Raw genomic sequence first — 19,904 nt, 5'->3', positions numbered from 1 at the left:
TATTAATTTTATGATGAAGTTTAGTTTATGATGTTCTACTTTAATGACAAATTACGAGAATAAAAGTCAACATGTCGACTTTAATCTTCACATAAACGGTGAGAATACATTACACTGTATTGAAAAAAAATAAAACAAGTACAACTTGTCTTGCAGCATTATCCAGTAGTAAAGAAACAGTATTGACAGATTTGAACATAATGGTCCACATCTGACCTTTTAAAACCAAAGTATCTCCAGGCAACGGACGTGACTCCTATTTTTTCAGCTAAAGTTTTTCTGTGTCATCATATTCAACTTTATCGTAAGCTACAGCTTCAGTTTCGGAATGTTCTCTGTCCATTTTCACCATGCAACACCTCCACTAACCCATGTACTCCATTGTATGTGATTAGTGGTGTAGCAGTGAAAAAGGTCCCCCCTTGAACAGTTTCCCGCTGCTCCACATTCCGATCGTCATTTAAGCAATTTAAACCAGTGTTGCAGTATAAGAAAAATCCATATCACAGCAAAAATAAAAAATGGTTTTCAGTATGAACCGGTATACCACCCAGCACTACATGGAGTAACTGTTTTTTTTTGTCTTTGATTATTAAATTGCATCCGGCCCTGCAAGCGGTCCTCCAACTTGCAGGGAAATCATGGGGGTTGGTGGCAGGATTGGCACTCTTCACACAGCTCTGAATGAGTCAGAAATGACTCCTTTTTGCTCTCAGCAGGAGTAGCTCTGCTGCAGCCACCCATATGAAGGCTGCTCGCATCATGAACGGGATGAGGGAAAGCCCTTGGGAGCCCCATCCCCAGAAGAGTCAAAACCGTTGGAGAGTCAATAGGGTAAGGTCTGTTGGAGATTGGAACTGGTGTGGTGCTGAGGCATCGCCCGCTGCACAGCAGCAATCGGGTCCCAATTTGAGGCGGCCCATATGGATGATCATCTTCCTCTGCTGTCAGAGGAGCTGCGCAAACTCTGCATTTCAGTGGCGGCATTCTCTGACGTGTGCAGACCGGGGACTGGCCAGATATCTGTAGGTGGATACACCTTTTATTGGTCTGGTCGGTCTGATGGCTGTCATACTCGGGGATTAGCTGTTGCTGTAGCAGGTTGGCTTCTTCCGATGGTGTCCGATGTCACTCCTTTCAACGAGTGTAATTTGGGACTCAGATTACAGCACTCCCTGGATGCCTTGTCTGTTGTCTCAATGTATGCTCCGACCGCGGTGAGTGATGTCTTGGCGAGGGAGATATTTTATTCGCGGTTTCACTTGATGGTGGATGGGTGCCCACGAGGAGAGACTCCTCTGGTCATGGGTGACTTCAGTGCAGCCACTGGCACTGACAGGGCTGGCTATGAGGATTGTCTCAGTCCCCATGGGTCTGGTGACCGTGGTGAAAGTGGCACCATGTTCCTTGACTTTGCAAAAGGTCAGGGGCTGCGGATCGCTGGATCCTGGTTCCAGCGCCCAGAATCACATCGTTGGACTTGGTACTTCAATACTGGTGGTGCGGCGAAGGAGATTGATCACATCCTTGTGGGCAGACGCTGGAGGCTCTTGCAAAACTGCAGGGTCTACAGAAGTGCCCAGCTTGTGAATTCTGACCACAGACTTGTTGTTGCAACTCTTAGGATCAAGTTTAGATCCAGTATGTTACCACCTACTAGGAAAATGAGCCTGGACTTGGCCAGACTCCAAGATCAGGCTGTTTCTAATGAGTTTGCACGCAGTTTGTGTGAGGAACTTGCAGATTTGGGTACAACTGCCGATCCTAATGTGATGTGGGAGACCTTTCATGACAAGACCCTGAAGGTTGCTGAGGGTTGTGTTGGTGTTACCGGTGTTCCCAGAAGGAGGTGGTACATCTCGCTCTCATCTGGATATCATTGAGAGGAGTTGCAGAGCATGACTCAATGGCAACTCTGGTCTGTACCGGGAACTTAGAAGGACGGCTGCAAGGGCTCTGAGGGCAGATAAAGAGGCGTTTGTTAGAGGAATCTGTGAGCAAGTGACACACCATCTGTGGTCTAGCGACCTACGTCCTGCTTACAGAAGAATCGAAGCATTATGCACATCCAAATCTGTTCATCAAGAGAGTCGCAGTCAGGGAGGCTGATGGAACGGTCCTTACGGATGATACTGCAGTTATGACCTGCTGGGCTGGCTGCTTAGAGCAGTTGTTCAAAGCTGATCCTCCGGCTAGGACGTTGGATATCTCTGGGTCCACAGTTCTTGAGGCTGATCCTTCAATTAGCTGTGAACCACCCAATCTCACTGAGATTGCACAGGTGGTGAACCAGCTTAGGGGGGGAGAAGGATGCAGGGATCTGTGGTATCCGTGGTCTCCAGGCTGGTGGTAAGGCTGTCCTCCTGGCATTATAAGCAATCTTTGCTTCCATTTGGGAGACTGGCATCATTCCAAATGACTGGAAAACGGGACTTGTCGTCCCTATCTGGAAAGGGAAGAGTGATCGCCTGGATTGTGCCAACTACAGGGGGATAACACTGCTCTCGGTGCCGGGTAAGGTCCTTGCTAGGGTCATCCTCAATAGGATCCATAATCACTTGCTCACCTACCAGTGACTGGAACAGTCTGGTTTTACGCCTAAGAAGTTTACCATCAACCGCACTGAGGGCTCTCATGGAGTGCAAACATGAATATCGGCAGAGTTTCTTTGCAGCCTTTGTCGATTTTCACAAAGCATTCGATTCAGTTGATCGAGTTGGCCTATGGGACATCCTGAGGGTTTGCGGGATCCCCTCAAGGTTGCTGGATATCATGGCCAGCATGTACACTGGTACTGTGAGTGCTGTGTAGAGTGGAGGCAGAACCTCTGTGTTTTTTCATTTGATTCTGGGTTCGTCAGGGGTGTGTTCTTGCTTCTACTCTGTTCAATGCTTGTATGGACTGGGTGTTGGGCAAGGTCGTGGGGTCCAGCAGCTGTGGGGCATCTGTTGGTGAAGAAAGATTCATGGATCTTGACTTTGCTGATGATGCTGTGATCTTTTCGTGGAGTCAATGGAGGCTCTGATCGGGGCTGTCTGGGCTTACGAGTATCCTGGATAAAAACTAAGATCCAGGCCTTTAATGTCCTCTTGGGCACAGCCTTCAGCAGTGTGTCTGTTTACAGAGAGAGTGTCGACCTTATTGAGAGGTTTACTTACTTTGGTAGTGACATTCATGTCTCTGGTGAGTTTTCCTATGAAGTCAGTAGACGGATTGGGAGAGCATGGGGTGTCATGAGGTCGCTGGAAAGGGGTGTGTGATGCTCCCGATATCTATGCAGAAGGACAAAGGTCCAAATGGACAAATGGTCCAAATGGTGCTTCTTGTCTGGCTATATGGTTGCTAGACATGGACACTATCCAGTGACCTGAGACGAAGACTGGACTCCTTTGGTACTGTGTCTCTTCGGAAAATCCTTGGGTACTGTTGGTTTGACTTTGTGTCGAATGAGCAGTTGCTCATGGAGTCCCGAATGAGGCACATTACCTGCATTGTGAGGGAGTGTCAGTTACGGCACTACGGCCATGTGGCGCATTTCCCTGAGGGTGATCCAGCTCGTAAGATCCTCTTTGTTGGGGACCCGAGTGGAGGGACCAGGCCAAGGGGTTGTCCACATAACACCTGGCTGCGACAGATAGAGGGTAATTTCCGAAGGATGGGACTGGACCGCGTGTCTGCCTGGGTGTTTGCAAACTGGGATCCCAAGTTGTTTTCTCGTGTAGTGGGTGCGGCAACACACTGTACCAGTGCATGCTCCCCAACTTGACTTGACTTGACTTGATTATTATTAACTGACACTTTCTCCAGTAGCTTACAGTACTTAATTGCATGCTTGTGGGATTCTTTAAATATTTTAATAGTTAACTAAAACAGAAGGAATGTATTGTGCCACTTGTGCTTGATGCCACCTGATAACAGTATAAAATTACACACTTCTCAGTGTATCATTTGTTAGAAAGGAATTCATTTTTGAAGTACAACTTTTTTAGTGCTCCTTCTTTGCAGTCTTTTCCCTGCCATGCTTCTCCTCTTTATGGTTTTGTGTTAATTTCACAAAAAATGTTTAACTGCATATTGCTTTGCAACAGACACACACACGCGCAGTCAAACATTATTTTATTTTTTTTAAGATGTTATATTTACACTAAGGGGTTCGCCTCCTGCTCACTTTGCTTGCCAACCCCCCGACCTGTGCTATATGCCAGCCTCTTCGCGTCTCTGCCGCTCGCGTTGTGAAGAGGGGGGCTGAGAGGACCCCAAAGAGACGCTGTAGCTCCTGCAGAACCCCCTCTTAAACGGTGATATAATGGGAATCAAATACAGTTTTTCTTTTACCTCCTCTTTGCTCGATCACCTGCTGGTTTGCTGCTGTGCCACATGATCTGCATCTCACGTGGCGCTTCAAACATTTAATAGCCTGTACAGCAGCCGTCCTACTCTTTGACTTTTATTTCTGGCCCCGGGCATGGTTAAATCTTTAGGCACAAAGTCTCGTCTCACAGGACGTGAGTTCTTGATATTTTAGTTTATAAGTTAAAAAACGGAATAAGAATCTGAAAATCTAACAACATCACATTAAAGTTTGATAGTTTCTGAAAAGAATAATACCAAACATATATATGTAGGTTTTAAAATAAGCCTGATTTAAAGCGTGACAAAAAACGTCACATAAAAAGTCACATAAAATCGTTGCACAAAATCATTGCACTTTTAGGCTTAGGATTTTATATATAGAGAGTAGATGTGTATATTATCTTGTGTATGATTTTGTTAATTACTACTATTGAGAGGGTATAATTGCTTTTCCTCTCTTTGTAAAGGCTTACTTGCTTTTGGTTTTTGGTGATAAATGTGTTTAGTGCTACACTAGGCTTTGTTATTACAGTATATAAAATTCTTCTTTATAATGCATTAGGAAGAATGGCTGTTTGCAAAGGCCTATCAATATGTGCCATATTAAACACTCATAGCTTGTTATATTTTGAGCTGTGCACAACAGTAACACAGAATAAAAATATTTGCCTCCATTGTAAGCCTACTCTGATGTCAATGGCAGTACTGGGTATGAAAACTACAATAAATGCGTTCTGTTATGTCAAAAGGTAGAATGACGGCACAGTGGCTGCCAGTGCTTTGTGACAGCTCCAGACACTTTTACTCCTAACCTGGTCAGTTTCTGTGTGACATCTTTGTGTCCTCTCATATTCCAAAGAAGCCTGCTAATGGTTTGGCAACTCACAATGAGCCAGTTTGTGTGTGCTTGGACCCTTTGATGGACTGGCATTCCCTCTATGGGTGGTGCCTAGCTGGCAATTATTTACTGTACATCATTACTACTTAGCATTTTTAAACTATTCACTCTAAGATAAAGAATTAAAATATTTTTGTAATGTTCTCCTTTTCAAAAAAAGGAAATTTCAATTTTTACAAATCTGATTGTTAAAACTTGGCTAAGGTTTTCTAAACAGGTTACAATAACTTTAAAAATTAAAGAATATGTAATAATTATCAGACTTTAATTGCACGCGCTCAAAACAGTTAATTATCATAATCTGCGGTGGGCTGGCACCCTGCCCGGGGTTTGTTTCCTGCCTTGCACCCTATGTTGGCTGGGTTTGGCTCCAGCAGACCGCCATGACCCTGTAGTTAGGATATAGCGGGTTGGATAATGGATGGATAGATGGATAAATTATCATAATCACCATATCAAATATACAGAAAAATATTCCCCAGATATTTGTAGTGCAGACATCACTGACTTCATTAACGAAACTAATGTTTCATTTTAGATGTAATTGTAGGAATTTCTCAGACATTAAGATTTTTTGTGTGGGAATGAATGCCATTTTATGTTTTTAATGTATATAGCATGTGTGGGGTGTTTTTGTTTTTAACCTATTAAAGTTATGTTTTTCTTATTGCACACATTAATAAATTAAACATTTTTTTCTACTTTATAGTGGAATCTGGTTTGCAGTGAAGCTTGGAAAGTTCCAGCCTGTACTTCTATCTATTTTTGTGGTGTTTTAGCAGGGTCCATGTTGTTTGCACAATTTTCAGACAGGTAAATGTTTATTACATTGTTTTCTTCAGCTAAAGACTGTTTATTTTAACATTTCTGCATTTATTTATATGCTTTAAAAGACTATTTCTTCTCAGAAAAAGAATTCAGCAAAGTTTTAAACAAGAATAATATTTTTTACTTTCACAGTAATTTTGCAATATATAAATGTTTGCCTATAAATAACAATATTTTTTAAAATATATCACACTGCAGTATTGATTATACTTAATCCAAAATAATTTCTGATATAAACATTTCCATTATTGTATATATTAATATGTGATAATACCTGCTAACAGTATACAGTATTTTGTTACATTCATCATTTGAAAGTTAAGGTAATTAATTCCTTTTTTGCTCTTCCAGTAATAGTAGAGGATTCCAAAATTTGAAAATAAATAGAAAACACTTTAGTTTTTTTTTTGTTTAAAACTGTGCGTATTTAGCCGTAAGTGTCTAAGTGGTCAGCAGTGCTACCTCACGGCTAAGCTCCAGGCCTATCACTGTGTGGAGTTAACATGTTCTCTGTCTTGTTACATGGAAAATGGGCTTCTCACCACAGCCAACTGTTAAAGGTAAGCTGACCTGAGATGAGTATGTATGAGGATGTCCTGCTCATGCTGAGACATTCCTTGTGCGCTGCAGATCACTGATCATAAGTACCGGAAAACTACTTCAGAAAATGGATGGATGGATGAATAAATGACTTATTTTATTGTAATCATCTCTTTGTTATTATTACATTTTATTTCACCACTATCTTGAGGTCAATTGAGGCATAAAATTTAGATTTCATATATAATCAGTGTGCACATCCGAGGGAATGACTGGTCGTGATAAATGCTCGGGCGCCTACTGGGCTGTCCCTTTAACTTCAAAATAAAACAAAAAATAATTGCACGGTGGCATTACAATGACAACAAAATAATCTGTCTTATGGGTGTTTTACATCAAATGGGTCAAGCCGTGAAGTTGATTGCTCGGTCAAGAAGTGACGCCTCCTTCTGGGCGGTCATTCTTTTATGAACCTGGGATCGAAAGGGATGGAGTCAGTTGTTCTCACTGTGAAGGAAAAAGAAGACAACACAGTTAGTGGCAGCGCCTCCTCTCAGCCCATGCAGTGTAATCATTTGTTTTTATCTGATTTGTTCGGTTCAGACTTTTTTTCAGACTTTTCAGATGTTGCAGCAAGCTTATGGAGGGAATTGTTTAAGCCCCACACAATGTTACAAATGGTACTGACATTTCAAATCAAGCAAATGATATCCCAAGACTAGACGGTGATCACGTTGACAAAGTGCAGAGGGCGGAGTGGTGGCTTTGAGGCTAAGGATCTGCGCTGGTATCCTGAAGGTTGCCGGTTGGAATCCCCGTCACTGCCAAAAGAGATCCTACTCTGCTGGGCCCTTGAGCAAGGCCCTTAACCTTCAGTTGCTCCAGGAGTGCTGTACAATGGCTGACACTGCGTTCTGACCCCAAGGGGTATGCGAAAACTAACAAATTCCTAATACCAGAAATTGTATAAGGCAAAATAAATAAAGAAAAAAAAAGTGCATGCTTTAATTTCTGAAAATCATCACTTAAATGCCCATGAAGTTGATGAAGAAACGGGCATCAGGAAAAACCTGTGTCATAAAAATTTGTCTGAGAAACTGCAGATCATTGTGTTGCTGCAAAATTTGTACCACTTCTCTTGACAGTTGAGCAAAAAACGAACAAACGTCAGATTGTTCAAACCAATGAGCAGTTTATTTGTGCCAAATTTAGAAACCATCTGCCCAAGATATTGGTGTAAACTTGGATTATGTGTAATGCATTAGTGGCCATAAGTTTTGGCAGTGACACAAATGTTGCGTTTTACAAACATTGCTGCTTTAGCATTTTCACATTTTTTTTTACATGTTTCTATGGTATACCTAAGAACAATTATAAACATTTAATACGTTTCAAAGGCTTTTATTGGCAAATATATCAAATTTATGTAGAGTCAATATTTACAGTGTTGACCCTTCTTCATAACTTCAGTAATTTGTTCTGGCATGCTGGATATCAGCTTCTGGGTCCAATCCTGACTGATGGTGATCCATTCTTGCCTTTTTTAGTGCTTGGAGTTGTTTACAATTTGTGGTCGTCTGCTTGTCCACCAGCTTTTTAAGAAATGACTACAGGTTCTCAATGGGATTAACATCTGGGGAGTTTCCTGGCCATGGGTCCAAACTTTCAATGTTATGATCTCCAAGCCACTTTGTTATCACTTTTTCCTTGTGATATGGTGCTCCATTATGCTGGAAAATACACAGATTATCACCAAATTGCGCCTGGATAGTTGTGAGACGTTGTTGTTAAAGGACATTTTGATACCATTCTTTATATATGGCAGTGTTCTTGGGTAGAACTGTGGTTGGGCCCACTGTCTTGGATGAGAAGCAACCCCACACATGGATTATCTTAGGATGCTTCACTGTTGGCACTACACAGGACTCATGGTAGCGTCACTGGCATTTCCAAGGTCTTTCCAAAAAGAAACCAAACTTCTTAAATAGGGAGCAAATGATCCATCATAGCAGACTCATGATAGTGGTGCAGTGTAGCGGTGACCTTCACCTTTGAAATCCCTATTTGCTCGATCACACCATGTCAAATAGTCATCGAGTACAAGCAGTAGAGTGAACTTGTCTCCTGTGTCTTTTGCCATTTTTTATAAGTTGAAATGTGATGAATTTTGATAAGCAATGTGTTTTAATGGAATTCTTTATGAAACTGTAAAAACTTTTATCTAAACTTTTCAGATGTTGTAGTAAGCTTATGGAGAGAATTGTTTAAGCCACACACAGTGTTACAAATGGTACCGACATTTCAAATCAAGCAGATGATATCCCAAGACTAGACGGTGATCACGTTGACAAAGTGCATGCTTTAATTTCTGAAAATCATCACTTAAACGTCCATGAAGTTGGTGAAGAAACAGGCATCAGGAAAAGCCTGTGTCATAAAAATTTGGCTGAGAAACTGCAGATGCATTGTGTTGCTGCAAAATTTGTACCACTTCTGTTGACAGTTGAGCAAAAACGAACAACGTCAGATTGTTCAAATTACTGATGACAATGCTGAAGACAAGTGATGTAACATGGATTTACAGCTCCTGAAGACATTTTTTGTACCCAGAGTTGAAATCCATGCTAAAAGCTCACTGATTTTAAATGTCAGAAAATTTGCCATGGGACCTATGTGACATTCCACAAAACGAGTTCTAGGATACATTAGAAAGATGAATAAAATGTTGGGAGTAGCGTACAAATAGAGGAGTGGGATATTTTGAAAGAGACAAGCCTGATTAAGTTGTAAGAATATTAATTAATTTTTTGTTTTAAAAGTTCTGTTTCTTTTTGGACAGGCCTTGTATGCATATTCACTTTTAAAGTCTGCAGACTTTAAATGGGAACTACATACAACTTACAAAAATCACAAAAGAAATACAGTACTTGAGTGAATGACATAAACAAGGGAAAGTTGTAACGTTTAATAATGATTATATATATATATACTAATTTCCGATAATTCTTACCAATTATCTGTTTCACTTCAAAAGAATACACTTTCTTGTAAAATTGTGTTTTGCCACGACCATCAACAAAAGCCAAGAGAATAGAAAAAGCAGATATTGTGAAAGCCACAGTATTATATTGGTAGCCATGGATTCATGTGGCAGTTGATCTGTGACAGATAGCCTGTTATTTGCCCACTTAATTATATTCAAGTCCCTTAGATTCAAACAAATTAGGCAGCTTGATCAATAATCTGGATCAAAACCATTAACAATACCTTTATTATTGCCACTATCCTCCATCATCTAACCCTGGAAGTGGTAAAACAGGGGCTGAATGATGTCCCAAACTGAAAGACAGGCACTTAAAGAGATTTGGCTCCAACTCACTTTCATATCTAGCCAGAACAAAAGAAGTAAAAATTTAGTTTCTGGTAAAAATTGAATTTGAACAAACATTGGCTTCATTTCTTTTCTTACATCCACCGAACTGTCACAGAGGAAAATCAAAAAAGATGAGCCCAGAAATGAAAATTCCAAAAGGAACAGACTTATTTTGTGGTTCTCTCACCAGGCTTGAGTCTTCGTGTTGGGTAACATGCTGGCAGTGTGGTATAGTGGTTAAGAATTTTGACCTCAAATCCCACTACTGATACTGTGTGTGACGATTAGCAAATCACTTCACCTACTTGTGCTCTAACTGGAAAACCATAGCCAATTGTATCTCAGACGTTGTAAGTTGCCTGGCATAAAGACATTAGCCAAATATGCAAACTATATTTGCTGCAATTGCCATTGGGACCTGTGGCAGAAAGCTTGGACCTGTTCTACTTTTTTAATGATGTATCTCTGCCTATTCCACCAGAACGAGACACTTTATTTCAACTCAAAGTACTCTACATACTTAAACACCAAGAAGCATCTACTAATGGATGATGGATGTGACATGGCGATTAATGATCACAATGTGCAGCACTGATTTTCAGTGACTTGGGTAAATTATTTGCTCACATTACAGGGGGACCAAATTGGGATATGTGATATTTTAATAATTCATCAGCATCTAAACAAGTGCTTTTACTTTGAAAAAAAATGTTTAACAATCCAATCATGTAAAAATAAAAAGATATTTAAGAGACTAGCCCAAAGCAGTCAAACTAATGTGGTGAGTACTAGTAATTCTGGTATACTGAGGCATTGGAAATACAGTATGTTTGAGGCTGAAGATATCTATTATAGCATGCCTGTTGACATTTTATACCTGTGCACAGTATGAATGATATTTAATTTCTCCTGGAAAGAAATGTTGGGTGAAATTGCAAAATCTAGACATGCTAAGCTGATACAGACCCCTCCCTGTAAACCAATCAAAGCAGTAACAAGGTGCCAACTATAGGGTGAGCACACTTATTCAACCAATAATTATTTTCCAAAAATTGTTTCAATTTTCTCCAGTTGTTTGCAAAATCTTATTTTATGTGGAAAGTTTTGATGTGACTTGATATGTCCAACAACAAAAACTAACATTTCAGGAAATGTTGTAGAATGGCAGAATTCAGAAATTACTTTAGGTTTATTATTGACTGCTTTTGGGAATGATTAGAACCTCCAGTAAGTCATTTATCACACTGGGTTAAACAACAATTCATTTAGGCTGAAAATACTTTTTTTTTTCTCAAGACTGCTGAAAGAGAAAATATAATGGCTGAATATGAAGATACCCCCTCCAGAAGAGCCCTTACAGTCAGTCAGTCATTTTATAACCCGCTTAAACCTGAACAGGGGCACAGGGTGCTGGAGCCTATCCCAGCTAGCATAGGGCACAAGGCAGGAAAAAACCCTGGACAGGACGCCAAACACACACACCAAACATATACATTAGGGCCAATGTTTAGTGTTGCTATCCACCTAACCTGCATGTCTTTGGACTGTGGGAAGAAACTGGAGTACCTGGAGGAAACCCACACAGACATGAGGAGAACATACAAACTCCACTCAGGGTGAAGCCAGGATGTGAACCCCAGTCTCCTTTCTGTGATACAGCAGCACTACCACAGTGACACCATACCACCCCTAGTATTTAGATTTTGACATGAAAAATGGTTAAAAATATCACAGATGTGTTTTGTAACATTAGGAAATTTTAAATAGTTACTTGTTACTCTTTTCACATTAGACTGCACACAAACATTTTGAGGAAGTCCAAATTTGGTGAATGGGTGAATTGCATGAGCCCCCAAAGTAAAACAAAAGCATAATTTTGAATAACACTCCCAAAATGGATGCTTCCACTTACATTACAAGTATTTAGGAAACAAGATGGATCTTCTCTAAGCAAGTGTGAAAAACCTAGTAGAAATGCTATCTTCTTGTTCCATTTGAATTCTGCGAGGAATGGCTTACTTTTTTATTAATCCACAACTGAAATAAATTCAGAAACAGAGGTAAGACATGACAAAACCAACAAGACGCGGGAAAGTCAGAAGCATCCCTACTCTTAATATGTCCTGTACAATGATATGCCTAAGAACACGTTCTGCTTTTACTGCTTGCATGGCACTCAGTTTCAATGTAATTGGTATATCCTTATGTATAATTTGATACTATCCGTATGTATGGTGTTTGCGTCAATACCCCGTATGTATGGTGTTCGCATCAATACCCTATATGTATGGTGTTCGCGTCAATACCCTATATGTATGGTGTTTGCGTCAATACCCTATATGTATGGTGTTTGCGTCAATACCCTATATGTATGGTGTTTGCGTCAATACCCTATATGTATGGTGTTCGCGTCAATAAACTATATGTATGGTGTTCGCGTCAATACCCTATATGTATGGTGTTTGCGTCAATACCTCGACTCAATACAAGTTAGAACCATGCAATGGGATTCTGCCTTTGTAGTTAGAACATAACGTGGCAAACACGGATGCAGTATTGCATGATTGGCTAAGAATGTCCGAATGCTTCAGTGACGCCTCTGGACAGCCAAGTATAGTAAGTCGGTGTTGGTTCAAGCAGATAACAGTAAGTCTGGTTGGTTTTTGGAATGTTGGTTTGTTGGGGCATACTTTCCAGGACTAACATCGTTGACTGACTTAAACCCTTCGACAGCTCCGGAACCGTAAGTAATTTAGAATGTATCGCTATTTGCTTGGTACGTCGAAATCTATCTTTGGGCAGTTCGGTTTTGGCGTCCATCCTTCTGACATCTATTGGCAAACTGAGTAAAGACGGCTGGGTATAAACAACGGTCATTGTTTAAATTTTAGATGATCTCAGATCTAAAATTATCACGCAAACATAATTATTACTCCGACTCTGATTAGAGTCGTAAAATACGGTTTGTTTTGAAAATTTGTTTGCCAGAAAAAATCAAATGAGGTGCGCCGAAGAGCTGAGTTCATGTCTCACAACCCCGTTTAAACAGAAAGCTCTTCATTACATTGGCCAAAAAGGTCTATTTTAAGCACAAATCAGTGCCATGATAAGAAAATTATTTCAAGGAACTAAAAAAAAATCATTCTTTGCAGAGAAAGTATGGATTTCACAAACGTAGAATTTGTAGCCCAATTCGATCGGGCTCCCAGTTGCTAGTATTCAATATTGGTAAGGTTTCTGATGTTTTTGAAGTCATCTCAGTCAGCGTCATGAGTACTCTCTGATCAAATGTAATGGCAGGAATCAGGAAATGATTCTGATAAACACTAAATTATTTAATCTATTTTTATATTAGCTTTACACCGATTTGACTGCAATGTATTTTCAAAGTTAAACCAGACCACATTTACAGATTATGAACAGGAATTTATTAATATGTTAGAATAATTGAAGCTTAACTCAGGAGATATGGTACACAAGCCAGGAGCACAGTCTACACATATACGTACTTACTGGACATGGCACCGGGCCATTTAGACATTTCACTTAATGGAGCACTAACCCCTGCATCTCAGTGCAAACACATATTTGAATACATAATGCATGTACCATACACTTGTAGTCAAAACAGGATGTAAAAACCATAAATGTTTTAAGAAGGTTTGTCACCACCCAAATCATAGCATGACATACAGTAACTGGCAAGTTTCACTGGCTTAGCTCATAGCAACAGATCAAACAGAAAATTAGCTAATTTTACTAAATTATACCTATACCTAATAGCAGAAGGTATGACTTCTTAGTAAATTTCAGTAAGATTTATTTTACATTTAACTACTAACCAAAGAAGAGCTGATCATCCAGCTGACTAGGAACAACCTGATTTTGACTTTAAAGTTATGTAAAGTCAGTCAGCCTCAAACATTCTATATTCTGCCATTTTTACTACACTGCAGTTTTTTTTTCCTTTTTGTTACATCACCATTATGTGATATATGTTATTATACACTAGATTTGAATTTTATTATTTCTATATTTAAAGATGTTTGCAGTATTTTGAAACAATCTGAGTAGCATGTTTATTGTGTTCAGTTATGCATTACACAGTTTCAAACTCAGTACAATGCAAACTCATCAAAGAGAAATGGTACCCTATTTTACATCTGAAATGTTAATAATGGCACCTGAAGTATTTCAGTCTAAGCACATGAATTATGACCTATCAAAGAAAATATACAAGTTACCCCATCTCCCGCTTCACAGAAACAAATTTTCAAAAATGTATCTTGCACACAACAACAACAACAATATTTATTTATATAGATCATTTTCATACAAAAGTTGTAGTTCAAAGTGCTTTAAAGGATGAAGAAAGAGAAAAAGACAAAATCTATAAAAAATAAAATTAGGCAATACTAATTAACATAGAATAAAAGTAAGGTCCGATGGCCAGGGAGGACAGAAAAAAACAAAAAAAAAAAAACTCCAGACAGCTGGAGAAAAAAAATGAAATCTGCAGGGGTTCCAGGCCATAAGGCCACCCAGCTCCCTCTAGGCATTCTACCAAACATCAATGACCTCAATCAGTCTTCATGGTTTTCAGGCTTTACATGGAAGAATCTGATGATGATGGTCATTTTCCTTTGTCTTATCATCAAATGCTTCCATCCTTAGGGAATTATGTGCACGCTTTTAACATCCAGCAGTAGTGACCCATTTTAAATTAGAGGTTGAACATCCACAAATCCTGTCCAGAGGAGGATCCAAGCTCTTTCAGACAAGGGTGCTGGTCTACCAGAGTTTTTGCAACACTGTTCTTGTTTTGCAGAGGCACTAACATTGTGACCTCATCCAACTTGTCTAGGTTATCTGTCTTTAGTTTCTTTGTGACCGTGAAAGATTCCCATACTTTTCCTATGAGTCATTTCCTAGACTCTGCTCTTATTCAATAGTGGAGGGAGAATATTGGGCACAACAAATGGATTGTAAACATAGACAAACTGGGTGCTGGGTGTGTCAGATAAGGACATTTGTACTCTTGCAGCATTAAGAGAGGAGTCAGGGAGATGAGAACCTGATTATAATTGCCTCTTTTGTATGTACGGTAGATCTGAAATGTTGAAATGTTGGTTAGTTAACAAAGTTAATTTTGGAATGCTACATCTTCAAATTTAATTTACTTCACTGAAGTGAAATAAATTCGTCCTCTGTTTAAGATGAGTTCCTGAGAGAAAGAAGAATAGAAATGCTGCTTCTTGTTTAGTAGAACTAAGTGAGAAACACACAAAAAAGGTGTATCCTTTTACACAATTATTCAATACATTCAAGGGTGTGTTCATAAACTGCAGAATCATGCACATGATGATGCGTCTTTTCATTATCATGACAGCAGATAACTGCAATTTGGAAAATGAATACTTGCATACATACGTCAGGGGTGTGTTCTTGCTCCTACTCTGTTCAATGCTTGTATGGACTGGGTGTTGGGCAGGGTCGTGGGAACCAGCGGCTGTGGGGCATCTGTTGGTGAAGAAAGATTCACGGATCTTGACTTTGCTGATGATGCTGATGATCTTCGCGACATCAATGGAGGCTCTGATCAGGGCGCTCAAGAGACTGAGTGAGGACTCTGAGTGTCTGGGCTTGTAAGTGTTCTGGATAAAAAACAAGATCCAGGCCTTTAATGACCTCTTGGGCACAGCCATCAGCAGTGTGTCTGTTTGCAAAGAGAGTGTTGACCTTGTCGAGAGGTTTATTTATCTTGGCAGTGACATTCATGTCTCTGGTGACTCTTCCTATGAAGTCAGTAGATGGATTGGGATAGCATGGGGGTCATGAGGTCACTGGAAAGGGGTGTGTGGCGCTCCCGATATCTATGCAAAAGGACGAAGTTCCAAGTCTTTAGAGTCCTGGTGCTTCCTGTCTTGCCATATGGTTGCAAGACATGGACATTATCCAGTGACCTGAGATGAAGAATGGACTCCTTTGGTACTGTGTCTCTTCAGAAAATCCTTGAGTACCATTGGTTTGACTTTATGTCGAATGAGTGGTTGCTCATGGAGTCCCGAATGAGGGACATTACCTACATTGTGAGGGAGCGTCAGTTACAGCACTACAGCCATGTGGCGTGTTTCCCTGAGGGTGATCTGGCTCGTAAGATCCTCATTGTTGGGGACCCAAGAGGCTGGACCAGAACAAGGATCGCCCACGCAACACCTGGCTGTGGCAGATAGAGGGTCATTTCCAGAGGGTGGGACTGGACCGCTTGTCTACCTAGGGGGTTGCCAACCGGGATTCCGAGTTGTTTCGTTGTGTAGTGGGTGCGGCAACACACTGTTCCGGTGCATGCTTCCCAACATGACTTGACTTGACTTGATACATAATGCTCTGTTTAGAATTTAGCAAGTGTGAACGCTAGGGGTCACTGTTGCCCCTCAAACTCAACAGACAGACATGCAGAATACAGGGTAAAAGCACTAAGAAGATATTTTTTAAATTATTTTCTTCCTGAATAGTGCCTCCAAAGCACCACAGCCACAATAAACACAATACTCAATAATAATCACAATACTTTTTCTCCTCCACACCCCCCAGCAAGCATTGTACACCTCATCCCAACTCAGGTTCCCTTGCTAGGTCCTCAGCAGCCCTTTAAATAGTCCTTGACCCGGAAGTGCTTCTGTCCTTCCATCCCCATGACTTTGGAGTACTTCCCGGCTATGTAGACAGTAGGGACTCCCCAGTCTTCCTGCAGCGTCTCCTGGCGGCACCCACGGTACCCAGCAGGGCTGTGAAGCTGAACTCCAGATCCCATGGTGGGGCACTGCTTTGTTGCAGGCGAAGCTGCCAACTAGCATCTTGGGAGAGGCAGTGTCCCAACGTAGCTGCCTTCCCCCATCCTTCCACTTCAAGGGTGTCCTGGCCGGGTTGAGCTGCCGGCCATCTCCTACACAAGATAAGAAATAATTCACCAAATGATATTACAGGAAGTACAACTCATATTCCAACAAAAGCAATTAGGTATTGAACAAAATATCTATTTAATGCCACATAGGAATAATGTCTATTTAGTTTAATATTACTCTTTGTAACATCACTGAATCCCTACATTAAATATTAATGTGAAACATTAAGGAAAGTATTTTGATTTTTCAAATGTTTTGAAATAGCACAGCACTGTAAATACCTTATGCCTTTACTTTAATTTTTCCTCAGCATGCCTAATAATCAGTATAGTCAGTATTCCTGCTACTCATGATAAAACATGTGTATTTACTTATGTGTTCAAATATATAAACACATAAACTATACCTTAGTGTAGTAGAAATGCTTTGAGAGTGGTGATGAATTTCTTTAAGATGGTATAAGACAAAGGTGGGCTATAGTTATTTAGCATTTTTGATTCTGTAACAAAGAGGATTTTAAAGGATTTCATGGAGAATTCAAAACAAATGAGAAACTCAACATTTCAGGCTGTAAAAGGGTTGACAATGAGATAAGAATCAGGGCATTAAAAAGCAATTCACCTTTTAACCAAAGCCAAGCATTCATTTTGTTTTGTTGACAGATATAACCATTCCCACAATATATCTTGAGGTGTTCAAAGTTCCAATGGAAGCATGGAAATCAGTACTCAAAAGGTTGTATTTTTGAAAAAATTGGGGTCTTGATGTATTATACCAAATGTAACCACCAGAGAGCCTCAAACTGCAGACACAGCAATACAATACACGTTCTTGTGATAAAATAAAAAGTATTTATTCAGCAAAAGCACCTTTCCAAAACACTGCCTCCAATAATTAGTTACAATGAATCAAAATACTAAACAATTTTTCCTCCTTTCTCCTCAGGTTGAGTGTTGCCTTTGTTTCTGCAAGGTCTGACTCAACTGAAGTGATACAGCGGATTTCTTTTATGTTGCACCCAAGAAGGTTGCTGGTGTCACGCCATGTCTTCCGGTCCATCTATTATATCATTCTGGTCGGGCACAAAGCAATTTCTCTGTCCTGCTAGCAAGTTTGCTTGTGTCACTGTCCTGGCCTCCCTTCTCTTCTGAATAATTAATTGTTCTCCATTCTGGCCAGAATGCCTGTTCTCCTCTGATACAAGATTTCAGGAGAGACACTAGATAAATTTCCCATCTCTAAAGGTGGTTTGAAAATACTTTGCATTTCAAGCTGGCATGGCATGAAAACAGGGATTGGTGGTGTTTGAGCACGGTTAGCAGTAGATTTCTAATATTGTTCACATCTTGCACTGTTATTATGGAAAAGGTGTTTTTGGATTTAAGATGCTTTGGGTTTGTACAACTTAACTAGGTCCAAAACAGTGAATACTTTCTGAGCAATATTCTAAACTAGCAAAATACCCGCGCTTTGCAGCGGAGAAGTAGTGTGTTAAAGAAGTTATGAAAAAGAAAAGGAAACATTTTAAAAATAACGTAACCTGATTGTCAGTGTAATTGTTTTGTGACTGTTATGAGTGTTGCTGTCATCAAGGATTTGATTATCATTATTTCTTTCAATCAGGTTCGTATTTGGAGGACGTGTTGTGTTCAAGTTACATTCCATGTTTGTCAATCGTTGTAAAGATAACAGCTTTCAATTTATATACATATATATGTGTGTGTGTATATATATAAACAGCTGTACTTGTGCTATCTCGTGTGATCTCGCGATGTGCACGGCGTTATTTAATGTTAGCTAAGACCCGCCACTTAAAAGTTTCTCTCGCAGTTCCGCTGAGTTTGTGCTATATATATATATATACAGTATATATATACACACACATATATATATATATATATACACACACACATATATATATATACACTGTGATAGTTATTCTTCTTCAAAAGAAAGTTTACACAATACAAAACAAAGTTTTGGGGACCGTCCCCATATATTGTCGCCCAGACAATTAAAGAAAAGAGTGATTCAAAGTCTCAGAACAAACAATGAACAGTTTTCATGAGTCAAAATGGCGAATTTATACAGGAAAAGGATTATGGGACAGGAAATGGTTGGCAAGAAGTGACGTTGAAAACAGGAACCGGAAACAACGTCATCATGATGGGACGAAAATGAGGTGGATTGATGGAGCCGGAAGTGACGTCATCTTGGTGGGCCGGAAGTGACGTCGTCGCGGCCATTTTGGAATCTGGATGTGGAGGAATTATTTTTCTTCAGGTTTTCTGTTGAGCAAAAGAGATTCAGGTAAGTACCACGTGACAACCCTCTATCTCCCGATGTTTCACTCACCTTTAGGCTCTTTGACTGCCTCCTAATCACACATGTCTCCCGGTCCAGCAGTTTCCGGCTCAGGTACATAACAGGGTGTTCAGCACCATCAACGCATTGGCTCAGCACAGCACCCAAACCTGTGGCTGATGTGTCGGTCTGGAGGATGAAAGGAACAGAAAAATCAGGAGATCTTAAAACAGGTGCTGAAGTAAGGGCCAATTTTAAGTCACTGAATGCTTTCTCAACCGAATTATCCCATACCACTTTTAAAGGTGCTCCTTTCCTTGTTAAATTAGATAAGGGCGCAGCAACTTCTGAGAAATGCGGTACAAAGCGACGATAGTACCCTGCCAATCCCAAAAATGCTTGTACCTGCCGCTTATTCATCGGATGGGGCCAATTAAGAATGGCATCAATTTTGGAACATTGTGGTTTAACAACACCCCCTCCTACTAGGTAGCCCAAATATTTGGCTTCTCTTAATCCAAAAAAACATTTCTTCGGATTAATTCGAAGACCAGCAGACGCTAGCTTGGAGAGTATTGTTTTAACCTGCCATACATGATCCTTCCACGTGCTGGAATAAATGACCACATCATCTAAGTAGGCAGCACTATATGAATTGTGGGGCCGTAGCAGTGTATCTACCAGACATTGGAAGGTAGCTGGT

General features: G+C 40.2%; 1 protein-coding gene across 1 annotated transcript in view; it reads left to right on the top strand.

The window, feature by feature from the left end:
* Positions 1-19,904, top strand: part of LOC120527530 (solute carrier family 22 member 5-like) — a 114,257-nt gene that overhangs the window by 16,649 nt on the left and 77,704 nt on the right. The window contains exon 2 of the mRNA XM_039751038.1: positions 5,961-6,064. Coding sequence (XP_039606972.1) covers positions 5,961-6,064 — 104 coding nt within the window. The remainder of the gene's footprint in view (positions 1-5,960; positions 6,065-19,904) is intronic.

This window comes from Polypterus senegalus, chromosome 4 (genome assembly GCF_016835505.1).
Source record: "Polypterus senegalus isolate Bchr_013 chromosome 4, ASM1683550v1, whole genome shotgun sequence".
NCBI classification, from domain to species: domain Eukaryota; kingdom Metazoa; phylum Chordata; class Cladistia; order Polypteriformes; family Polypteridae; genus Polypterus; species Polypterus senegalus.
The sequence above is the reverse complement of the archived record's forward strand: the minus strand, read 5'-3'. Positions and strand labels throughout refer to the sequence as shown.